This window comes from Gopherus flavomarginatus, chromosome 7 (genome assembly GCF_025201925.1).
Source record: "Gopherus flavomarginatus isolate rGopFla2 chromosome 7, rGopFla2.mat.asm, whole genome shotgun sequence".
Classification (NCBI taxonomy): Eukaryota; Metazoa; Chordata; order Testudines; family Testudinidae; genus Gopherus; species Gopherus flavomarginatus.
In genome coordinates, this window is record NC_066623.1 from 63,721,054 (window position 1) to 63,738,350 (window position 17,297).

At 41.4% G+C, this 17,297-nt stretch overlaps 1 protein-coding gene across 4 annotated transcripts in view; it reads right to left on the reverse strand.

The window, feature by feature from the left end:
• Positions 1 to 17,297, reverse strand: part of TPR (translocated promoter region, nuclear basket protein) — a 73,654-nt gene that overhangs the window by 14,134 nt on the left and 42,223 nt on the right. For 3 of the 4 annotated variants that reach the window (XM_050961351.1, XM_050961350.1, XM_050961349.1), the window contains exons 30-40: positions 16,409 to 16,539; positions 15,803 to 16,013; positions 15,259 to 15,405; positions 14,791 to 14,989; positions 13,920 to 14,125; positions 13,024 to 13,085; positions 8,427 to 8,635; positions 7,875 to 8,147; positions 3,820 to 3,968; positions 2,783 to 2,866; positions 1,343 to 1,543 (exon numbers count right to left, since the gene is read on the reverse strand). In XM_050961351.1, coding sequence (XP_050817308.1) covers positions 1,343 to 1,543; positions 2,783 to 2,866; positions 3,820 to 3,968; positions 7,875 to 8,147; positions 8,427 to 8,635; positions 13,024 to 13,085; positions 13,920 to 14,125; positions 14,791 to 14,989; positions 15,259 to 15,405; positions 15,803 to 16,013; positions 16,409 to 16,539 — 1,872 coding nt within the window. The remainder of the gene's footprint in view (positions 1 to 1,342; positions 1,544 to 2,782; positions 2,867 to 3,819; positions 3,969 to 7,874; positions 8,148 to 8,426; positions 8,636 to 13,023; positions 13,086 to 13,919; positions 14,126 to 14,790; positions 14,990 to 15,258; positions 15,406 to 15,802; positions 16,014 to 16,408; positions 16,540 to 17,297) is intronic. The other variant, XM_050961353.1, reaches the window with a different exon arrangement.

A 17,297-nucleotide genomic window follows, 5' to 3' on the forward strand; every position in this document is an offset into this window, starting at 1 on the left:
GCATATACAAACTTCAAATGTAGTAGGTCAAGTGAAAAATTTGATTGTCACCTGGAGCAATGTGCAGTGACAGAGATGCATGAAAAAGTTTATACAGTGACTAATTAAAATATACCTGCTTCAAGCTAGTTCTCTTGGGTTACACACTGTGTCATTGTATGTGTTGGTACAGGATCTGGCATAATAAGGCTGGGATCCTAACTAGGGTCTCAGGGTGAACCTCTCTGGTCTGGCAACGTCCATGGTTTGGCATAGGCGTCGACTTCGTGGGTGCTCTGGGGCTAAAGCACCCATGGCGAAAAATCAGTGGTATGGCACATCCATTGGCGCAAAGCTCCCCCTCTCCCCGTGCCTCTTGTGCAGTAGCCCTGTGCTTACCATCTCTGCCTCCTCCCTCCCAGAGCTTCCGGCGTGCCACAAACAACTGATTTGTGGCATTCAAGCTTCAGGAGGGAAAAGGAGGAACTGGGGCAGCTGGGACCCCAGGTAAAGGGCTGATGGCTGGGACCTGGGGCTGGCATCAGAGCTCCCAAGCGGGAGGCAAATGGCCAGGACTGCGGGAAGCAGTGGGGCTCCCGGGCAGGGGGCCACGCTGGGTGCAAAGCCTGGAGTGCTGCAGCATTCTCCCCCATCAACCCCCACTTCCCACGCCTATGGAGACCCACTGGCACTCTGCATTGACCTCCCGTGGTTCAGCAAATTCTCTGGTACGGCACCAGTCAGGTCCCGAGAGTGCCGGACTAGAGAGGTTTAATCTGTATAAATAAGTTACATTAATAACAGAAAAACTCAAGGTATTTGGTAATGTCCATGTGTTATATTCTGGGAGTTTGTTGATTTTTTTTTTTTTTCTGATGAAGCAAGAAATATTGAGGATTTCACTTAAGGATAGGAATTTTTTTTAAAAGTTACTTCAAACTTATTTCTGTGCTGAAAACCTTTCCACAACCTGTCCAGCAGAGACAATTCATTATATAAATGAGTGCTTCAGTCAACTTCACAACAATTCAAAAATCAAGCTGAGTAGAGTAAATAAATTTAAATGTCCAGCTGTATGAATAAGTGCAGAATTCCTATTAACAGGAATTGTGTGCTTAGTTTTTCCTGCATCAATGAGAAAATGTACTGTTTTAATTCTGCTCAGGCCAGGTAAATGGATGCGCAGAACTTCTAAGAGTGCATATGCTTTTCTATGTTTATTGTTAAACAACAGAAGGTTGTAAATTGTAAGTTCGTCTTTACAAAAAAATAATTTAATTGCTTTTCGGTAGCCACCTGTAGGTGAGCAGTTTATTTGCACAAAGATATTGAAGATCACAAACTACAAATAAGCCAGACATACTTCTTGCTCGCCTTCATTTTCTTCCTCATCATCCTCTTCGTCATCGCTGTCAATCACAATGACATCATCTCTCTTGGACTGACCATCCTGGGACGATGACGTATTCTGTTGATCGGACTGAAGAGGTCCAAGATCTATTGGGAGGGACTGAGAGGTTTCTTCACTGTCTTCCATGGGAGCGTACTCTCCCTGGGTGACCCCCTTTAAAAAATAAAGGAAAGTTACTAAAATAAAAGTGATACTTCATATATGTGTTTTTAAAAATGTTTGCCACAGGAGAGATTAAGTCAATTTGCAATTCCATTTAACTTTTAAAGCCCTCCGTGAGTGCTGCTAAAAGCAGTTATGTCACCATTTGTGGTTCAGAACTTAGATCAGATCTGGGTCCACTCTACACTACAGCTGTGTTGTGACACTGCTTGTGACACTCAACTGCTTGCAACAACCACATTCTTGTTGTGTCCACTCAGTAGCTTTTTGCCGGGTCCACAAACCATGCAACTACATGAATTCGCACCTATCAAAGATGACAATTATGTTTGTATTGATGTGTTCTGGGACAATCTGGGCATCGTGCCCGAATAAGGAGAAGTGCCCAGAGGATATGTAAATACAGCCTCGCTGGCAGCATATGTGTAATGTACTCTGGTTTACCCTAATATACATACAGCTGGGGGAAAGGAGAACTGGTCATATCAATTACAACAGCTCTGTTAGAGGAGACCATCAACATGCAAAAGAATCATATGCCAAACTGGTGGTGAGATGACAAGGAATCTGGCTCTAAATAAATACAAAGGAAAGTCTAAGGTACTGAACAGAACTACTGACATTGCCTTCACTGAATATACTCTTTTGTGACCCGCTCTAGTTCCTTGCTGATTGAAACATGCTCAACTATTTGTCACAGAATCTTTCTGCAACATAAAGACAAAAAATGAAAAAAAGCAGTGTAGTCTCTGGGAACAAAGCAAGAAATTTAAGAAACTGGAACTCTCAAACTCCAATCCTGGCTCTTTTGTGACTCCTTTAAACCCTATGTCTCATTTTTCCCCCAAAAGTAAAATTACTACATAATTCAGTGGGGCAGTACTTAATGTTTATATAGTTGTTTGAAAATGTGAAGTTATATATACACACATGCCAAATACCATCTATGGAGATATGTGAAAAATCACAATCAAAATTAAATATACACTGAATGGAACTTGTAGCCCTAAAAATTGTTATAATCTATACAAACTGATTTCAATTACAAATCTCTAAATTATGACTGATATTTCACAAAGATGCTACCATCAACGAATGCTTTTCTAATAGTGACTAGATTGATATACAATGCTAACTTCAGCAATTGTTAAAATACAAAAGTGGTATTTGCAGGGAAGGGCTGTTCATGCTACAATTAAAATTAAGATTTTGGGGTTTTTTTTTGCTTACTTCTCCAATGGAGTCTTGAGAATCTTGATTGTAAATTTGAGTTTCTACCTCACCATCAGTGCTTTCTTCTGCTGTGATTTCCTCCTAAAAAAAGCATGTATTTTTCATTGAAAGAGAGCCAGTCAGACAGACAACTACTATTTCTACATCAATGCCCAATATCTACCTTGTAACTGTTGACTAGCCTCTCTCCAACCAATCTCATATTTCTGCTTTTCTGACATCCCCTCATAAATGTCATATGAGATTCTATTTTCTCTCTACATCTGAATATCCAGACCATGTCCAAATATTGCTGCTTCTTTCTCCATAACTCAAAGACCTGGCCTTCTCTCTATCCACACTGCTAAAACTCTTGCCCACGGCCTTATTCTTCATTTTCAATTTCTGCATCTCTTGCCTTCCTGACACCCACCTCGCTCCTTTCAAGGCCTATTCAAAATACTGCTAAGCTCAACTGCATGGATTTCAAATTCTACTCCTTAACACAACGCCCCTGCCATTGAATGCTGTAACTTTTGCTTTATTTGGAAGTTCAAGATGTAGGCTATTCTAACGGTATAGAGCAAGGGTTTGCAACCTTTTTCTTTCTGAGCTCCCCTTTCCCCCTGCCCCACATGCTATAAAAACTCCACGGCCCCGTGTCACAAAAACTGGTTTTCTGCATATAAAAGCCAGGGGCGGCGTTAGGGAGTAGCAAGCAGGACAATTGCCTGGGGCCCCCATGAAGCTGTTGCTCAGGCTTCAGCTTCAGCCCCAAGTGGTGGGGATTCGGCTTTCTGCCTTGGGCCCCAGCAAGTCTAATGCCAGCCCTGCTTGTTGGACCCCCTGAAACCTGCTCTTGGTCCCCTCGGATCCCTGGTTGAGAACCACTGGAAAAGTGTTTGTCAATTATCTTTTCACAAAAGGTGACTGACTTTGTCAGCAACAGATTTTTAAAAGCTTTTGAAACAGGATCCTTGTCAAAAGCTTATTCCAATCTCAAATCCTAGGCAGAGCAATATTATTCACTGGAAGTATCTTCCATTCTTACAAACCTCAGGTCCAACTCTCTGCACGCTTCTCAGTTTCTTTGGAAGAGGTATATCCACTGTTTCCTCTGAAATTTGTTCCGCGTTTTCTACTGTGCTATCCTCTTCCTCCTCTCGTGGACGCTTTGGCAAGGAAGAACTTGGGGTAGCTGAAACTTGAAAGAGCCCTCGGTGTTATTTTCAAGAGCATTATGGCACACAAAAAGGCAGAAAACCAGATGATTTCAGGTTTTTCTCTGAGAGACTGCCTTTTGTTCTATACTTAACCATGGCACTTGGGACTGGATAGGAGTGTCTTGCTGTTCGCTCCTGGGGTTGAACACACTAGGACTGGCAGCAGAGCTTTCTGAGCTGCAGGCCCCCCCGCTGTGAAACTGGCCCCTATTCAAAGTCCACCAGAACTCAGATTTGCTTCAGTTTTTTTGTTTTTCAGTAGCCTTGTTCCTGACAGAACGTGGTTGCTAGCATTTCCGTGGGCAGCAGCAAAGACAATTAAAAATAGTCACAATGGGTACTTTTGGAGGTAAATTTTGCAAATAACAGAAGCATCTGTAATGACAGGTGCTCAGAGCAGCAGTAAGATCTAATTTTTTTTTTTAAATTGCCATCTAAGGTCTGGATGGGTTTGAAGAAAGTACAGGTACAATCACAGAATATATGTTCAGTTCAGTTGATTTAGTTTGCTTTCCTACAGTAGTTATTTATAAAGTTTAGAGCCAAACCTGTATATTAAACTCTGAATCCTCATACCAAAGCAAGATTGAGGAAATTGAGAGGCAAATGAGGGGAGATCCTGCTTTTTTCTGTAGCAAACAAGATTTAAACATCCAGCACTAGTTTGAGGAGGGCTTTAAACTAGGTTCACCGGGGGAAGGAGACCAAAGCCCGGAGGTAAGTGGGGAAATGGGATACCGGGAGGAAGCACAAGCAGAAGAGAGCAGGAGGGGAAGACTCCTGTCTCATACTGAGAAAATTGGATGATCAGCGAGTTATCTTAAGTGCCTATACACAAATGCAAGAAGCCTGGGAAACAAGCAGGGAGAACTGGAAGTCCTGGCACAGTCAAGGAACTATGATGTGACTGGAACAACAGAGACTTAGTGGAATAACTCACATGACTGGAGTACTGTCATGGATGGCTATAAATTGTTCAGGAAGGGCAGAAAAGGTGGGGGAGTTGCATTGTATGTCAGAGAGCAGTATGACTGCTCAGAGCTCTGGTATGAAACCGCAGAAAAACCTGAGTCTCTCTGGCTTAAGTTTAGAAGTGTGAGCAACAAGGGTGATGTCGTGGTGGGAGTCTACTATAGATCACCAGACCAGGGGGATGAGGTGGACGAGGCTTTCTTCTGGCAACTAACAGAAGTTGCTAGATTGCAGGCCCTGGTTCTCATGGGAGACTTCAATCACCCTGATATCTGCTGGGAGGGCAATACAGCAGTGCACAGACAATCCAGGAAGTTTTTGGAAAGTGTAGGGGACAATTTCCTGGTGCAAGTGCTGGAGGAACCAACTAGGGGCAGAGCTCTTCTTGACCTGCTGCTCACAAACCAGGAAGAATTAGCAGGGGAAGCAAAAGTGGATGGGAACCTGGGAGGCAGTGACCATGAGATGGTCGAGTTCAGGATCCTGACACAAGGAAGAAAGGAGAGCAGCAGAATACGGACTCTGGACTTCAGAAAAGCAGACTTTGACTTCCTTAGGGAACTGCTGGGCAGGATCCCCTGGGAGAACAACATGAAGGGCACAGGAGTCCAGCAGAGCTGGCTGTATTTTAAAGAATCCTTATTGAGGTTGCAGGAACAAACCATCCTGATGTGTAGAAAAAATAGCAAATATGGCAGGTGACCAACTTGGCTTAACAGTGAAATCCTTGCTGATCTTAAACACAAAAAAGAAGCTTACAAGAAGTGGAAGACTGGACAAATGACCAGGGAGGAGTATACAAATATTGCTCAGGCATGCAGGAGTGAAATCAGGAAGGCCAAATCACACTTGGAGTTGCAGCTAGCAAGAGATGTTAAGAGTAACAAGAAGGGTTTCTTCAGATATGTTAGCAACAAGAAGAAAGTCAAGGAAAGTGTAGACCCCTTACTGAGGGAGGCAACCTAGTGACAGAGGACGTGGAAAAAGCTAATGTACTCAACGCCTTTTTTGCCTGTCTTCACAAACAAGGTCAGCTTGCAGACTGCTGCACTGGGCAGCACAGCATGGGGAGGTGACCAGCCCTCTGCAGAGAAAGAAGTGGTTCGGGACTATTTAGAAAAGCTGGATGAGCACAAATCCATGGGGCCGGATGCGCTGCATCCGAGGGTGTTAAAGGAGTTGGTGGATATGATTGTAGAGCCATTGGCCATTATCTTTGAAAACTCATGGTGCTCGGGGGAGGTCCTGGATGACTGGAAAAAGGCTAATGTAGTGCCTATCTTTTAAAAAGGGAAGGAGGAGGATCTGGGGAACTACAAGCCAGTCAGCCTCACCTCAGTCCCTGGAAAAATCATGGAGCAGGTCCTCAAGGAATCAATTCAGAAGCACTTAGAAGAGAGGAAAGTGATCAGGAACAGTCAGCATGGATTCACCAAGGGCAAATCATGCCTAACCTAATTGCCTTCTATGAGGAGATAACTGAGTCTGCGGATGAGGGGAAAGCAGTGGCTGTGTTATTGCTTGACTTTAGCAAAGCTTTTGATACGGTCTCCCACAGTATTCTTGCCAGCAAGTTAAAGAAGTATGGGCTGGATGAATGGACTATAAGGTGGATAGAAAGCTGGCTAGATCGTCGGGCTCAGTGGGTAGTGATCAATGGCTCCATGTCTAGTTGGCAGCTGGTATCAAGTGGAGTGCCCCAAGGGTCAGTCCTGGGGCCGGTTTTGTTCAATATCTTCATTAATGATCTGGAGGATGGCGTGGACTGCACTCTCAGCAAGTTTGCAGATAACACTAAACTAGGAGGAGGGGTAGATACGCTGGAGGGTACGGATAGGATACAGAGGGACCTAGACAAATTAGGGGATTGGGCCAAAAGAAACCTGATGAGGTTCAGCAGCACAAATGCAGAGTGCTGCACTTAGGACAGAAGAATTCCATGCACTGCTACAGACTAGGGACCGAACGGTTAGGCAGCAGTTCTGCAGAAAAGGACCTATGAGTTACAATGGACTAGAACCTAGATATGAGTCAACAGTGTGCCCTTGTTGCCAAGAAGGCTAACAGCATTTTGGGCTGTATAATTAGGGACACTGCCAGCAGATCGAGGGATATGATCATTCCCCTCTATTCGACGTTGTTGAGGCCTCATCTGGAGGACTGTGTCCAGTTTTGGGCTCCACACTATAAGGATGTGGAAAAATTGGAAAGAGTCCAGCAAAGGGCAACAAAAATGATTAGGGGGCTGGAACACATGACTTATGAGGAGAGGCTGAGGGAACTGGGATTGTTTAATCTGCAGAAGAGAAGAATGAGGGGGGGGAACTACCTGAAAGGGGGTTTCAAAGAGGATGGCTCTAGACTGTTCTCAGTGGTACCAGATGACAGAAGAAGGAGTAATGGTCTCAAGTTGCAGTGGCAGAGGTTTAGGTTGGATGTTAGGAAAAACTATTTCACTGGGAGGGTGGTGAAGCACTGGAATGGGTTACCTAGGGAGGTGGTGGAATCTCCGTCCTTAGAGATTTTTAAGGTCAGGCTTGACAAAGCCCTGGCTGGGATGATTTAGTTGGGGACTGGTCCTGCTTTGAGCGGGGGCTTGGATAAGATGACCTCCTGAGTTCCCTTCCAACTCTGATATTCTATGATTCTGTGAACAGACATGTGAACATTCACTTCTTGTTTCATCTAGGATACCTTTTAGAAGTGTGCTAGGTCACATTTTTTAAAAGGTAACACTTTGGCAGGTGCCAGAAGGTAGGCCAGATCTCAGTCTTTTTGAGAGCCTACGCCACAATTTGTACATGAAGCTGTCAGCTGCTATTATATGCATTATGGCTTGATTCAATGAGGATCTGTAGTGGTTTGGACACACCATGAGATTAGGCCCTGCATATTTTTTAGAGAATGAAACCAACCTGTACCAAACACTGCTGTGGAAGTGGAGGGCCTTTCTATCTGTGAGCTCTGTACGACCTCTACAATGGTGGGGGGTGGCTCTTGAGTCGCGGGCTCAATCTGAGGATGACTTTGCTGAGTGGGCTGCACAAAAGCTGTAGCTTGAGTCTGTTGCTGAACAGTTAAGATGGGTTGAGAGAGAGATGTCTGGACATTAGGACTGGTGGAGCGTACAGACCCACTTGTGCTTCCAAAGACTGGAACATGCTCTACTGGTCCTTCTGACTGCATAGCTGGAAAGGAAATAGTAGCACATTTTAATTGGCTTACAATTATCTAGTACAGTTCACATTACTTTTCATTTGAGAAAGCAGTGGATAGAGAGATTTAATGTTTCTCATGTACAGCCTGTTAACTGATTTAAAGGTATAAAAACCATAAAAGCACAAAAAAAATAGCAAGGGGATTCAAGGTCAGGTAGAACACCTCTGAAATTGACTAGATTTCAAGGAAAAGGTGCCCTTTATAGGTTATTTTAATTTAGATAGTTGCCCTTTATTTAGAGCACTTACCTTCTTGGGTTTCCACCTGTGTTGTAGGCATAACTGTGGCTGTTGGAGTAGTGGTTGGATTTGTAACTGTAGCAGGAGTAACCATTGGACGGATGCTTGCTCTTGGAGTAGATTTACTCCCGGGTATGGCAGTAGCAGTCACTTTACTTGGAGTTGACACAACAGGCGTTGGCTTAATGTTTGCAGTTGGTGGATCTGAAGTGCTAGCACTGGAAATAGGACACTGGTTTTATTTGTGCTAACAAAATCAGAGTCAGACTTACAAGTGTTTCAAATTTAGTTTTCTAACAAAATATCAAATGTTGATTTAAAAATGTTTCAACAACATTTAAAACAGATACTAGTACTATGCAATGATCTAAGCTAAATTATTATTTAATTGGCATCACGGAGACTTGGTGGGATGCCCACATGGGTGAAAGCGATCATGAAATGATAGATTTCATGATTCTATGGAAAGAAAGGAGTGAGAGCAGCACCATAAGAACTGTGGACTTCAAAAAGATGACTAACAGAACTGGAAGGCAGGGTCCCATGGGAAGAAAATCTAAGGGATACAGGAGAGTTAGCAACTTCTAGAGGACACAACATTAAAGGCAGAATGGCAAACTATCCTGATGCAAAGGAAGATAGGAAGAATAGTAAGACACCAAAGTGTCTCCATTAGGAGCTCTTTAATGACATGAAAAATCAAAAAGGAATCCTACAAAAAGTGAAAACATGGACAAATTGCTCAGGAGTACAAAAGAATAGCACAAACAAGTACGAACAAATTCAGAAAGGTTAAAGCACAAAAGTTACAGCTAGTAAGGCACATAAAAGGTAATAAGAGGTAGCTCTTCAAATACTTTAAAGCCAGAGAAAGATGAAAGTGTAGGCTTCTACTTAGTGGGGAAGGAGACCAAGTAAGAGATGACATTTGGAAGGCTAAGGTGTTTAATGTCTATTCTGCTTCAGTCTTCACTAAAAAAGAAGAGTAGTAACCAGATACTCAATACAATTAATATTATCAACAAGAAGGCAAGAATGCAAACCAAAATAGGGAAAGACCAGGTTAAAGAATGTGTATAAGTCAGGTGTATTCAACAGGGCCAAAAGAAATACATCCTAGGGTACTTAAGGAACTAGCTGAAGCCATCTTGGAACCGTTAGCAATTATTATCTGGAGAACTCAAGGAGGATGGGTGAGGTCCCAAAGGACTGGAGAAAGGTAAGGAGAGTACTTATCTTTGAAAAAAGGGAACAAAGAGGACGCAGGGAATTATAGACCAGACACCCTAACTTCAGTACCTGGAAAGATACTGGGACAAATTCTTAAACAATTTGTAAGCACTTAGGGGATAAGAGAGAGTTATAAAGAACAGACAGCATGAATCTGTCAAGAACAAATCATGCCAAACCAACCTAATTTCCTTCTTTCACAGGATTACTGGCCTAGTGAATTGGGGGAACCAGCAGAAGTGATGTGTCTTGATTTTAAATAAGGTTTTTGACACAGTTACCACAACATTCTCATAAGCAAACTCAGGAAATATAATCTATATGAAATTGCTTTAGGGCGAGAGCATAACTGGTTGAAAGACTATACTCAAGCTGGAAAGGCATATCTTCAGGGGTCCTGCAGGCCTATTCAATATTAGAAGGATTAGAATTCAAAACCAACCTTGAAAAATTAGAGAATTGGACTGAAATCAACAAGATGAAATTCAATAAAGACAAGCGCAAAGTACCACACTTAAGGAAGGAAAAAAAATCAAACACACACAAAATGGGAACTAACTAGCTAGGTGGCAGTTCTGTTGAAAAGTATCTGGGAATTATAGTGCATCACAGACTGAAAATCAACAATGGCTGCAGTTGCAAAAAAGGCTTATATAATTCTGGGGTGTATTAACAGGAGTGCTGTATGTAAGACATTGTAAGTAACTGTCCCGCTCTACTCGGTATTGGTTAAGCCTGAGATAGAGTAGTGTCTCGTTCTGGGCACCACATTTTAGAAAAGATGTGAGTAACTGAAGAGAGACCAGAGGAGAGCAACAATTGGGTGATGGGGTAACAAAATGGCAAATGAAATTCAACGTTGATAAATGAAAGTAATGTACATTGGAAAACATAATCCCAACTATGCATATAAAATCATGGGGTCTAAATTAGCTGTTAGCACTTGAGAGAGAGATCTTGGCATTGTTGCAGATAGTTCTCTGAAAACATCCACTCAACATGTAGCGGCAGTCAAAAAAGCTAAGAGAATGTTGGTAATCATTACGAAAGGCATAGATAAGATGACAAAATATCATATTGCCTCTATATAAATCCATGGTATGCCCACATCTTGAATACTGCATGCAGATGTGGTCACCCCTTCTCAAAAAATATACTGGAATTGGAAAAGGTTCAGAAAAGGGCAAAAAAATTGATTAGGGGCATGGAACAGCTTCCGTCTGAGGAGAGGTTAATAAGACTTGGACTTTTCAGCTTGGAAAAGAGATGACTAAGAGGGGGGATATGACAGAGGTCTATAATATCATGACTGATGTGGAGAAAGTCAATAAGGAAGTGTTATTTACTCCCTCTCATAACACAAGAACCAAAGGTCACCAAATGAAATTAACAGGCAGCAGGAAGTATTCCTTCACACAACACACAGTCAACCTGTGGAACTCCTTACCAGAGGATGTTGTGAAGGCCAAGACTATAACAGGGTTCAAAAAAGAACTAGATAAATTCGTTGACGATAAATCCATCAGTGGCTATTAGCCAGGATGGGCAGGGATGGTGTCTCAAACCTCTGTTTGCCAGAAGCTGGGAATAGGTAACAGGGGATGGGTCACTTGATAATTACCTGTTCTGTTAATTCCCTCTGGGGAACCTGGCATTGGCCACTGTCGGAAGACAGGTTACTGGGCTAGATGGACCTTTGGTCTGACCCAGTATGGCCGTTCTTATCTTCTAACAATAAAAATAAAATGTTTAGAAATTCTGACCTATGAGGAAAGGTTTAAAAAAACTGGGTAGGTTTAACTCTAGAGAAAAGACAACTGGAGGGGGAGGGGAGCATGATAAACAGTCTTCAGCTGTTATAAAGAGGATGGTGATTAGTTCTCCATGTCCACTGAAGGTGAGACAAGATAAAATGGCTTAATTTGCAGAATTAGGTTGGACAAACACCTGTCAGGGATGGTCTAGGTTTACCTGGTCCTGTCTTAGTGCAGCGGGCTGGACTTAATGACCTCTCGAGGTCCTTTCCAGCACTACATACTTATGATTCTGTAATCAACAGCTACCTTCAAAGTTTTGTTCACAATTATCATTCTTCCATATCTCCGCCAGAAGAGATTCTGCAGGGCAAATTATGCCCAGTGCACAACCCCATAGCCTTGATAGATGTGATTAACTGGAAATCTGCATGGCTCCAGGCGATAAAGCGCTATCTATACTGGCGCTTTTCAGTGCTAAAACTTCTGTCGCTCAGGGGTACGTTTTTTCACATCCCTGAACAACTAAAGTTTTAGTGCTGAAAGTGGCAGTGTAGACACAGCCTTATATTTGTCACTGAAGTCAACTGATACGGCTCAATACAGAGAGAATATCTGCTGAATAAGAATGATGCCAGTGATAGTTACAGTCACTTCTCAAGATCAGAACTTCATTTTAAAGAGATATCAGAATTTTAACGATCAAAACTGTTCCAAGAACAGAAATGTCAGATTATAAAGTCTGTGATACAGCATGGCCAGAGGGCAGCAGGAGAGGGTTACAAAGGAGCCTTATTCCCTGTAAGGGAAAGAAAGTTTGCTATAGATTAACTAGAGCACTTGATGCCAATTAGAGCGCCTGCAGTCAGTCACATGATAAAAACTCATGCTTCAATCAGACAGTGTGGGAGTAGGAGCAGAAAGAATAGGGTGCTGAAGTAGAGGACAGTTTGGAGAAGTGCTGTGGTGGGCTAAGAAGTCCTAGACCCTAGGTAAGAGGCACCTGGCTTGTGCAGAGGGAGGGCAGGAAGCCCCCCACAAGCTGAAGGGCAAGAGAGGGAAGTAGCTCAGGGGAAGGAACCGTCAGTTCAAGTGGTTCACCACTATCCTCAGGGCCCCTGGGCTGGGACCTGGAGTAGAGGGCGGGCCCAGGTCCCTCCCTCTCCATTCCCCTCCTCTAGGACACTAGTGGGGCAATTAATATTCCAATTTACGGGCAAGAAACGGCACACTGAACCCCCCACCTCACAAAGAAGAGAAAGCGCAAGACCCATCATAATAGTGCCAGCAATTTGCCACAAGTCATAAAGATTATATATCTTCACAGGCTGGCGTAGTATCTGAAATAGCTTATAATTTTTCAAATGGACTAGATTTCAAGTTCACAGTGTACCTAAATGTGACAGTTTAGCAGTAAATGACTTAACTGGTTAGATTTGCCTCAGGAGGCAGACAGTTCAGTTAGTCCATAGCTTAGTATTAGCATTAAGCAGTCAGTAACTTCCAAAAGCTGTTAAAATTTTTTTAAATGCAAAAGCCTTTAATTCATTGTAATTCATTCCTACAGTTTAAAACAAAAAATATAGACATAGCAACTGGACAAAAAAGAACCTGCAGCTTACATTCCTCTTTCACCTGAAGCTGGAGTAGATTTGAGTGTGATCTGTCTCTGCTGTTCCGGAACCTATTAGACATAAGTGTTTCTGTAAATTATATGATTCCATAGCCAAATATTAAGCCAGCAGGCTCTATAAAATAATCCAAAAATGCTATTTTGATTACTGCTTCAGTAGACAGATCTCTTTAATTACAATTGTTTCATCTACGGATTTGGCAGAATACCAGGTGAAGTCCCATGCTTACTCTCAAATATTCTGAGCTTGCTCAAGCAAGTCAAGTATTCTATGGGATACCCATGATAATGCAGTTTTTTAGTCAGCCAAAAAGAATACTGATTAATTCTGTTCTATTGGAAAGAACTATATTTACTGTTGGACCAGAATGCAAGCTCAAAATGTTAGCACCAGAGTCCTGTGATATTGTATGTGCAAATAAGACTGCAGACAGAGTCAATGAGAGGAGCACTGTTTGAATGCTCCTCTGGTGAAACCTAGATGGTAAAACAATTATATGCTTTTGTTAGTAATAGAAAGTTTGAATCCCACCAGAATGAATTTTTTGTTATTAACGTCTAATGCTCTGAAGAGCTGTTTCCCTTCCTTCCGAGACCAACTGGCTTTGGGACACTGGAGATGGTATGTACTGTTTTGGGTGTCCAGCCACATTATTCTGGGTATTAAAAAGGTTGGAAGCACCATGGGAAGAGGTTGTGTCTGTTAAATTTCCACCTGCTATCAGAGAGATGGTATTAGGGAAGAGGCACCACACAGGAACTATTCTAATTCACAACTGCTTTGTTACTGTGAACTCAAAGCCCACACTTGTTAGACACAAACCATTCTGTTTCACTACATATGCTAATACAGCTAACAAAAGCTTCACATATCTTGTACCTTACCTTATTAGTAGACTCTGGAGGCTCATCTCGCTGTTCATGGTGCCTCTCTTGTTGCTCTCTTAGCTCTCTCTCCAGGCGGCAAATTCGACCTTCATACTGTGATTTGAGTGCACTCATCCGCACCTCCAACTCAGTCTTTTGCTCTTCTAATGCACTACTCTTTTGTTTCCACTCGTCATTTTCTTTTGTCAGCTGTTCTTTCGTACCTAATTAAGTAACAAAGCATTCCGTCTTTTCACTGTAAAACTGCCTTCCAAATCTTTGTGCACTGAAAGTCTGTTTGCTTTTATAAGTTACTGAAGTACTTTACGCAGAGACCTATGTGTACTAACACATTGTAAGTGATAAAACTATTTCTTAGTGATAGCTTATGTGATTTTTTTTTTGAAAATATGGTAGCAATTGTAAATTTGAAACATTGAAGGACTGTATGTTTTCTCCAACCATCAGAAAGCAGGCACTAGTAATTTCATTCCTTCCTGATTAACACTGAACTTGCTGAAAGAAAAGAATATCCTCTGTGCAGGTAAGTTGTGTGGGATAAATACCTGGGTGCTAAGCAAGGACAATATCCTCTGACTCATCTAAAATAACTCTCAAATTAGTTATTTGCCTCTTAACTGATATCAAGTCAAACATTTTTACAGATTCCAACACTGCATAACTAACTGTATATAGCTGAAAAACCTGCCCAAGGAACAGCTACATTCAAAGTTTTATTTTAGAAACTTACGCTTTACATCATAGTTAATTTCTGGCTGAAGTTTACTCAAGAAGACGACGTTTTCCTCCAGGGTATCAGCCCAGGAAGTTTCTCCATAAAACCAATTAAAAAAATGGAAAACCTTTAAGGCAGAGTAGGGTAACTTACCAGCTAACTGTGCAATTTTCTGCTTGGCAGCCAGCAGGGTCTTCCTAGTCTTCTCCTCCTTCTCAGTTATCTGTTGCCTGAGTTGTTCTTCCTGTGTTGTTCTCTCTTGCAAATCTTGATGAAGACGAGAAAGTTCTGACTGTAGCTGAGATATCTGTTCCTGAAGACTTCTGGTTTCACTTTCTTTCTCTGCTATAGTCTGCAGAAAAAAAAAAAAAAAGTAATTTAACTACCAGCTATAATACCTTAAAACTAGGTGGTGAGTGTGTCACACACAAAAACACAGCCAATGAGCTGAGGTACTAACTAATCACTTTAGCTAAGATAGTAAAAGTTCTCAGTGGTATAATATTCCAGCTCCTCCGACAGAGACAGAGAACACACATACTTCACAGGGTACAGTGAAGATTTGTTTGTAAAGTGCTTTCAAAACATATGTAGAATCTAACAATATTGCTCTCTTCTTACCTTCTGCAAATTTTCAATCTGATTCTCCAGAGCTTTTGTCTTCACCTCAGCCTGGCTGAGAGACTCTTTCAGTTCTTGTATTTCCTGGACAGAAGCTTGCTGTTCTTGTTCTTCTGCATAAGACTGAGTTGATGTCTCAGCAACCACCTGAAACATTGCAAATAGGTCAGGTCCGGGTTGTGGGTTTTTTGTTATGTTTTTGAAAAAGGCATCATCAGTTGTAGAAAGCTATCACTTTTATACACAACACTACCAGATGGGTACTGATCATCACAAATGGTTTAAGCAGGATGCAGAAAGGAATTATGATGCTTTCTTAAGAGCTGTGTTTCATACATCACACATTCAAACAACATACAACATATTATTCTTTGGACATTTCAAAGTTAAAGCCAGAATTTCATAGGCAAGTTTCTGTATCAGAAGTAATTTTAGGCACATTTTTAGTTTTTAAAACTAATTCAGATATTATAAACAGTAATACATATGAAGACTACTGAAAATGTACTGTTCAATTTCTTCAATAATCAGAATTTACATCTACCTTGTCATATTGCGCTTTCAGCTCTTCATACTGAGTCTTGTATCGTCGTCCAATTTTCTTGACCTGTGTTATAGTTTTGACTTTTTCTTGTATGTCAGCCACTTTATTCTCTAGCTCCTTCTGAAGAGTGTCCTTTTCAGTTCTTGTTTTAGTTAGCTCATCTCTGAGGGTCTGGACCAGATTCTGGCTTGTAGTCAGAGATGCATTAGATCTAAACACCAAAATTGGATGAAGAGATGCATGAGATCTTGCCAAGAGATAAACAAAGTCAATACATTTTGATATGGCTATATTTTTGTACTGTCGGTCATCATGAGTGAATATATATTCAAAGTAAAGTACCCATATTAAATCAAATTATAAAAGTTAAATTTGAAGTAATTGGGCCACTTATTTTAAATGTCCCGTTTCCAAATAAATTAACACTTCACTTTTTATAACTAGGAGTATAAAAAGGAGTTAAATTGCTAAACAAACACCAAAGGCTTAACACTTATATAGGGATATTTAGGAGTTTCATTTCCTGATGTTGTCTTATTTTAAATATTACATAGTAAAACAGACTTTTAGTATGCAGAACTTTCCACAGATTTCCTTATACTGTACCTTGCTATTTCTGCTTTAAGCCTGCCTGTTTCTTCACTCATCTGTTGTATGCGTTTGGTATTTGCCTCCTTCTCTGAAAGGAGTTTCCGATATTCTTCAAGATCAGTGTCTTTCTGTTGGCTCAGTAAGTGCTGAAAGATATTTGTAATCTGAATAGTCTTGATTCTTGCAAAAAGAAAACATATTTCATTCTACAGAATCTATACATGCTGGTGATTGTTGCTTTTGTGCTCTGTCAATGATGGTTTAGAACTGCATTCTAAGTTAGGCATGTGATACTGTATAAAAAAAAGATGACCATGTTTACACAAAGGTATCACCACTGTTGCACAATTGTGATGAATCTCAAAGTATGACTTGTAAGTTATCATCGGAAAAGTTGTAAGCTGTTGAACAATGTTATCCTGTTTATATGTGTGTAGTATCATTGCATACGCAGTTATGAATCTTTGCTATGTGTTTGTATCTCAAAAACATATTGTGTTCCTGGGTAACACATACAAGACAGATTTAAATCAAGACCAGTCAGCTATGGTTGATGGACCATTAAGGAGAATCAACTCTTCCAGTGGACCCCTTCCAACTATGCCTCAGAGAGCATGTAGACAATTGATGCCTCATGAATCAGCAAGGGCACGTAGAACATGTGATTCCTAACTCCATGTTTGAGACTAACTTTCCATGCACATAGACTGAGCCTATACCTGGAGACTGTGACACTATCCCTCTGCCTCTTTCTTGCTCCTCATCTCTGGACTATGATTTCTATAACAAAGGGAAGCTTTAAAACAATGGACTGAGGATCCCCAATCATTTGGACGACTCAGAGAGACTTATTGCAAAACTGGCTGATTTAACATCACTGCTATTATCCTGATCCACAAACTCT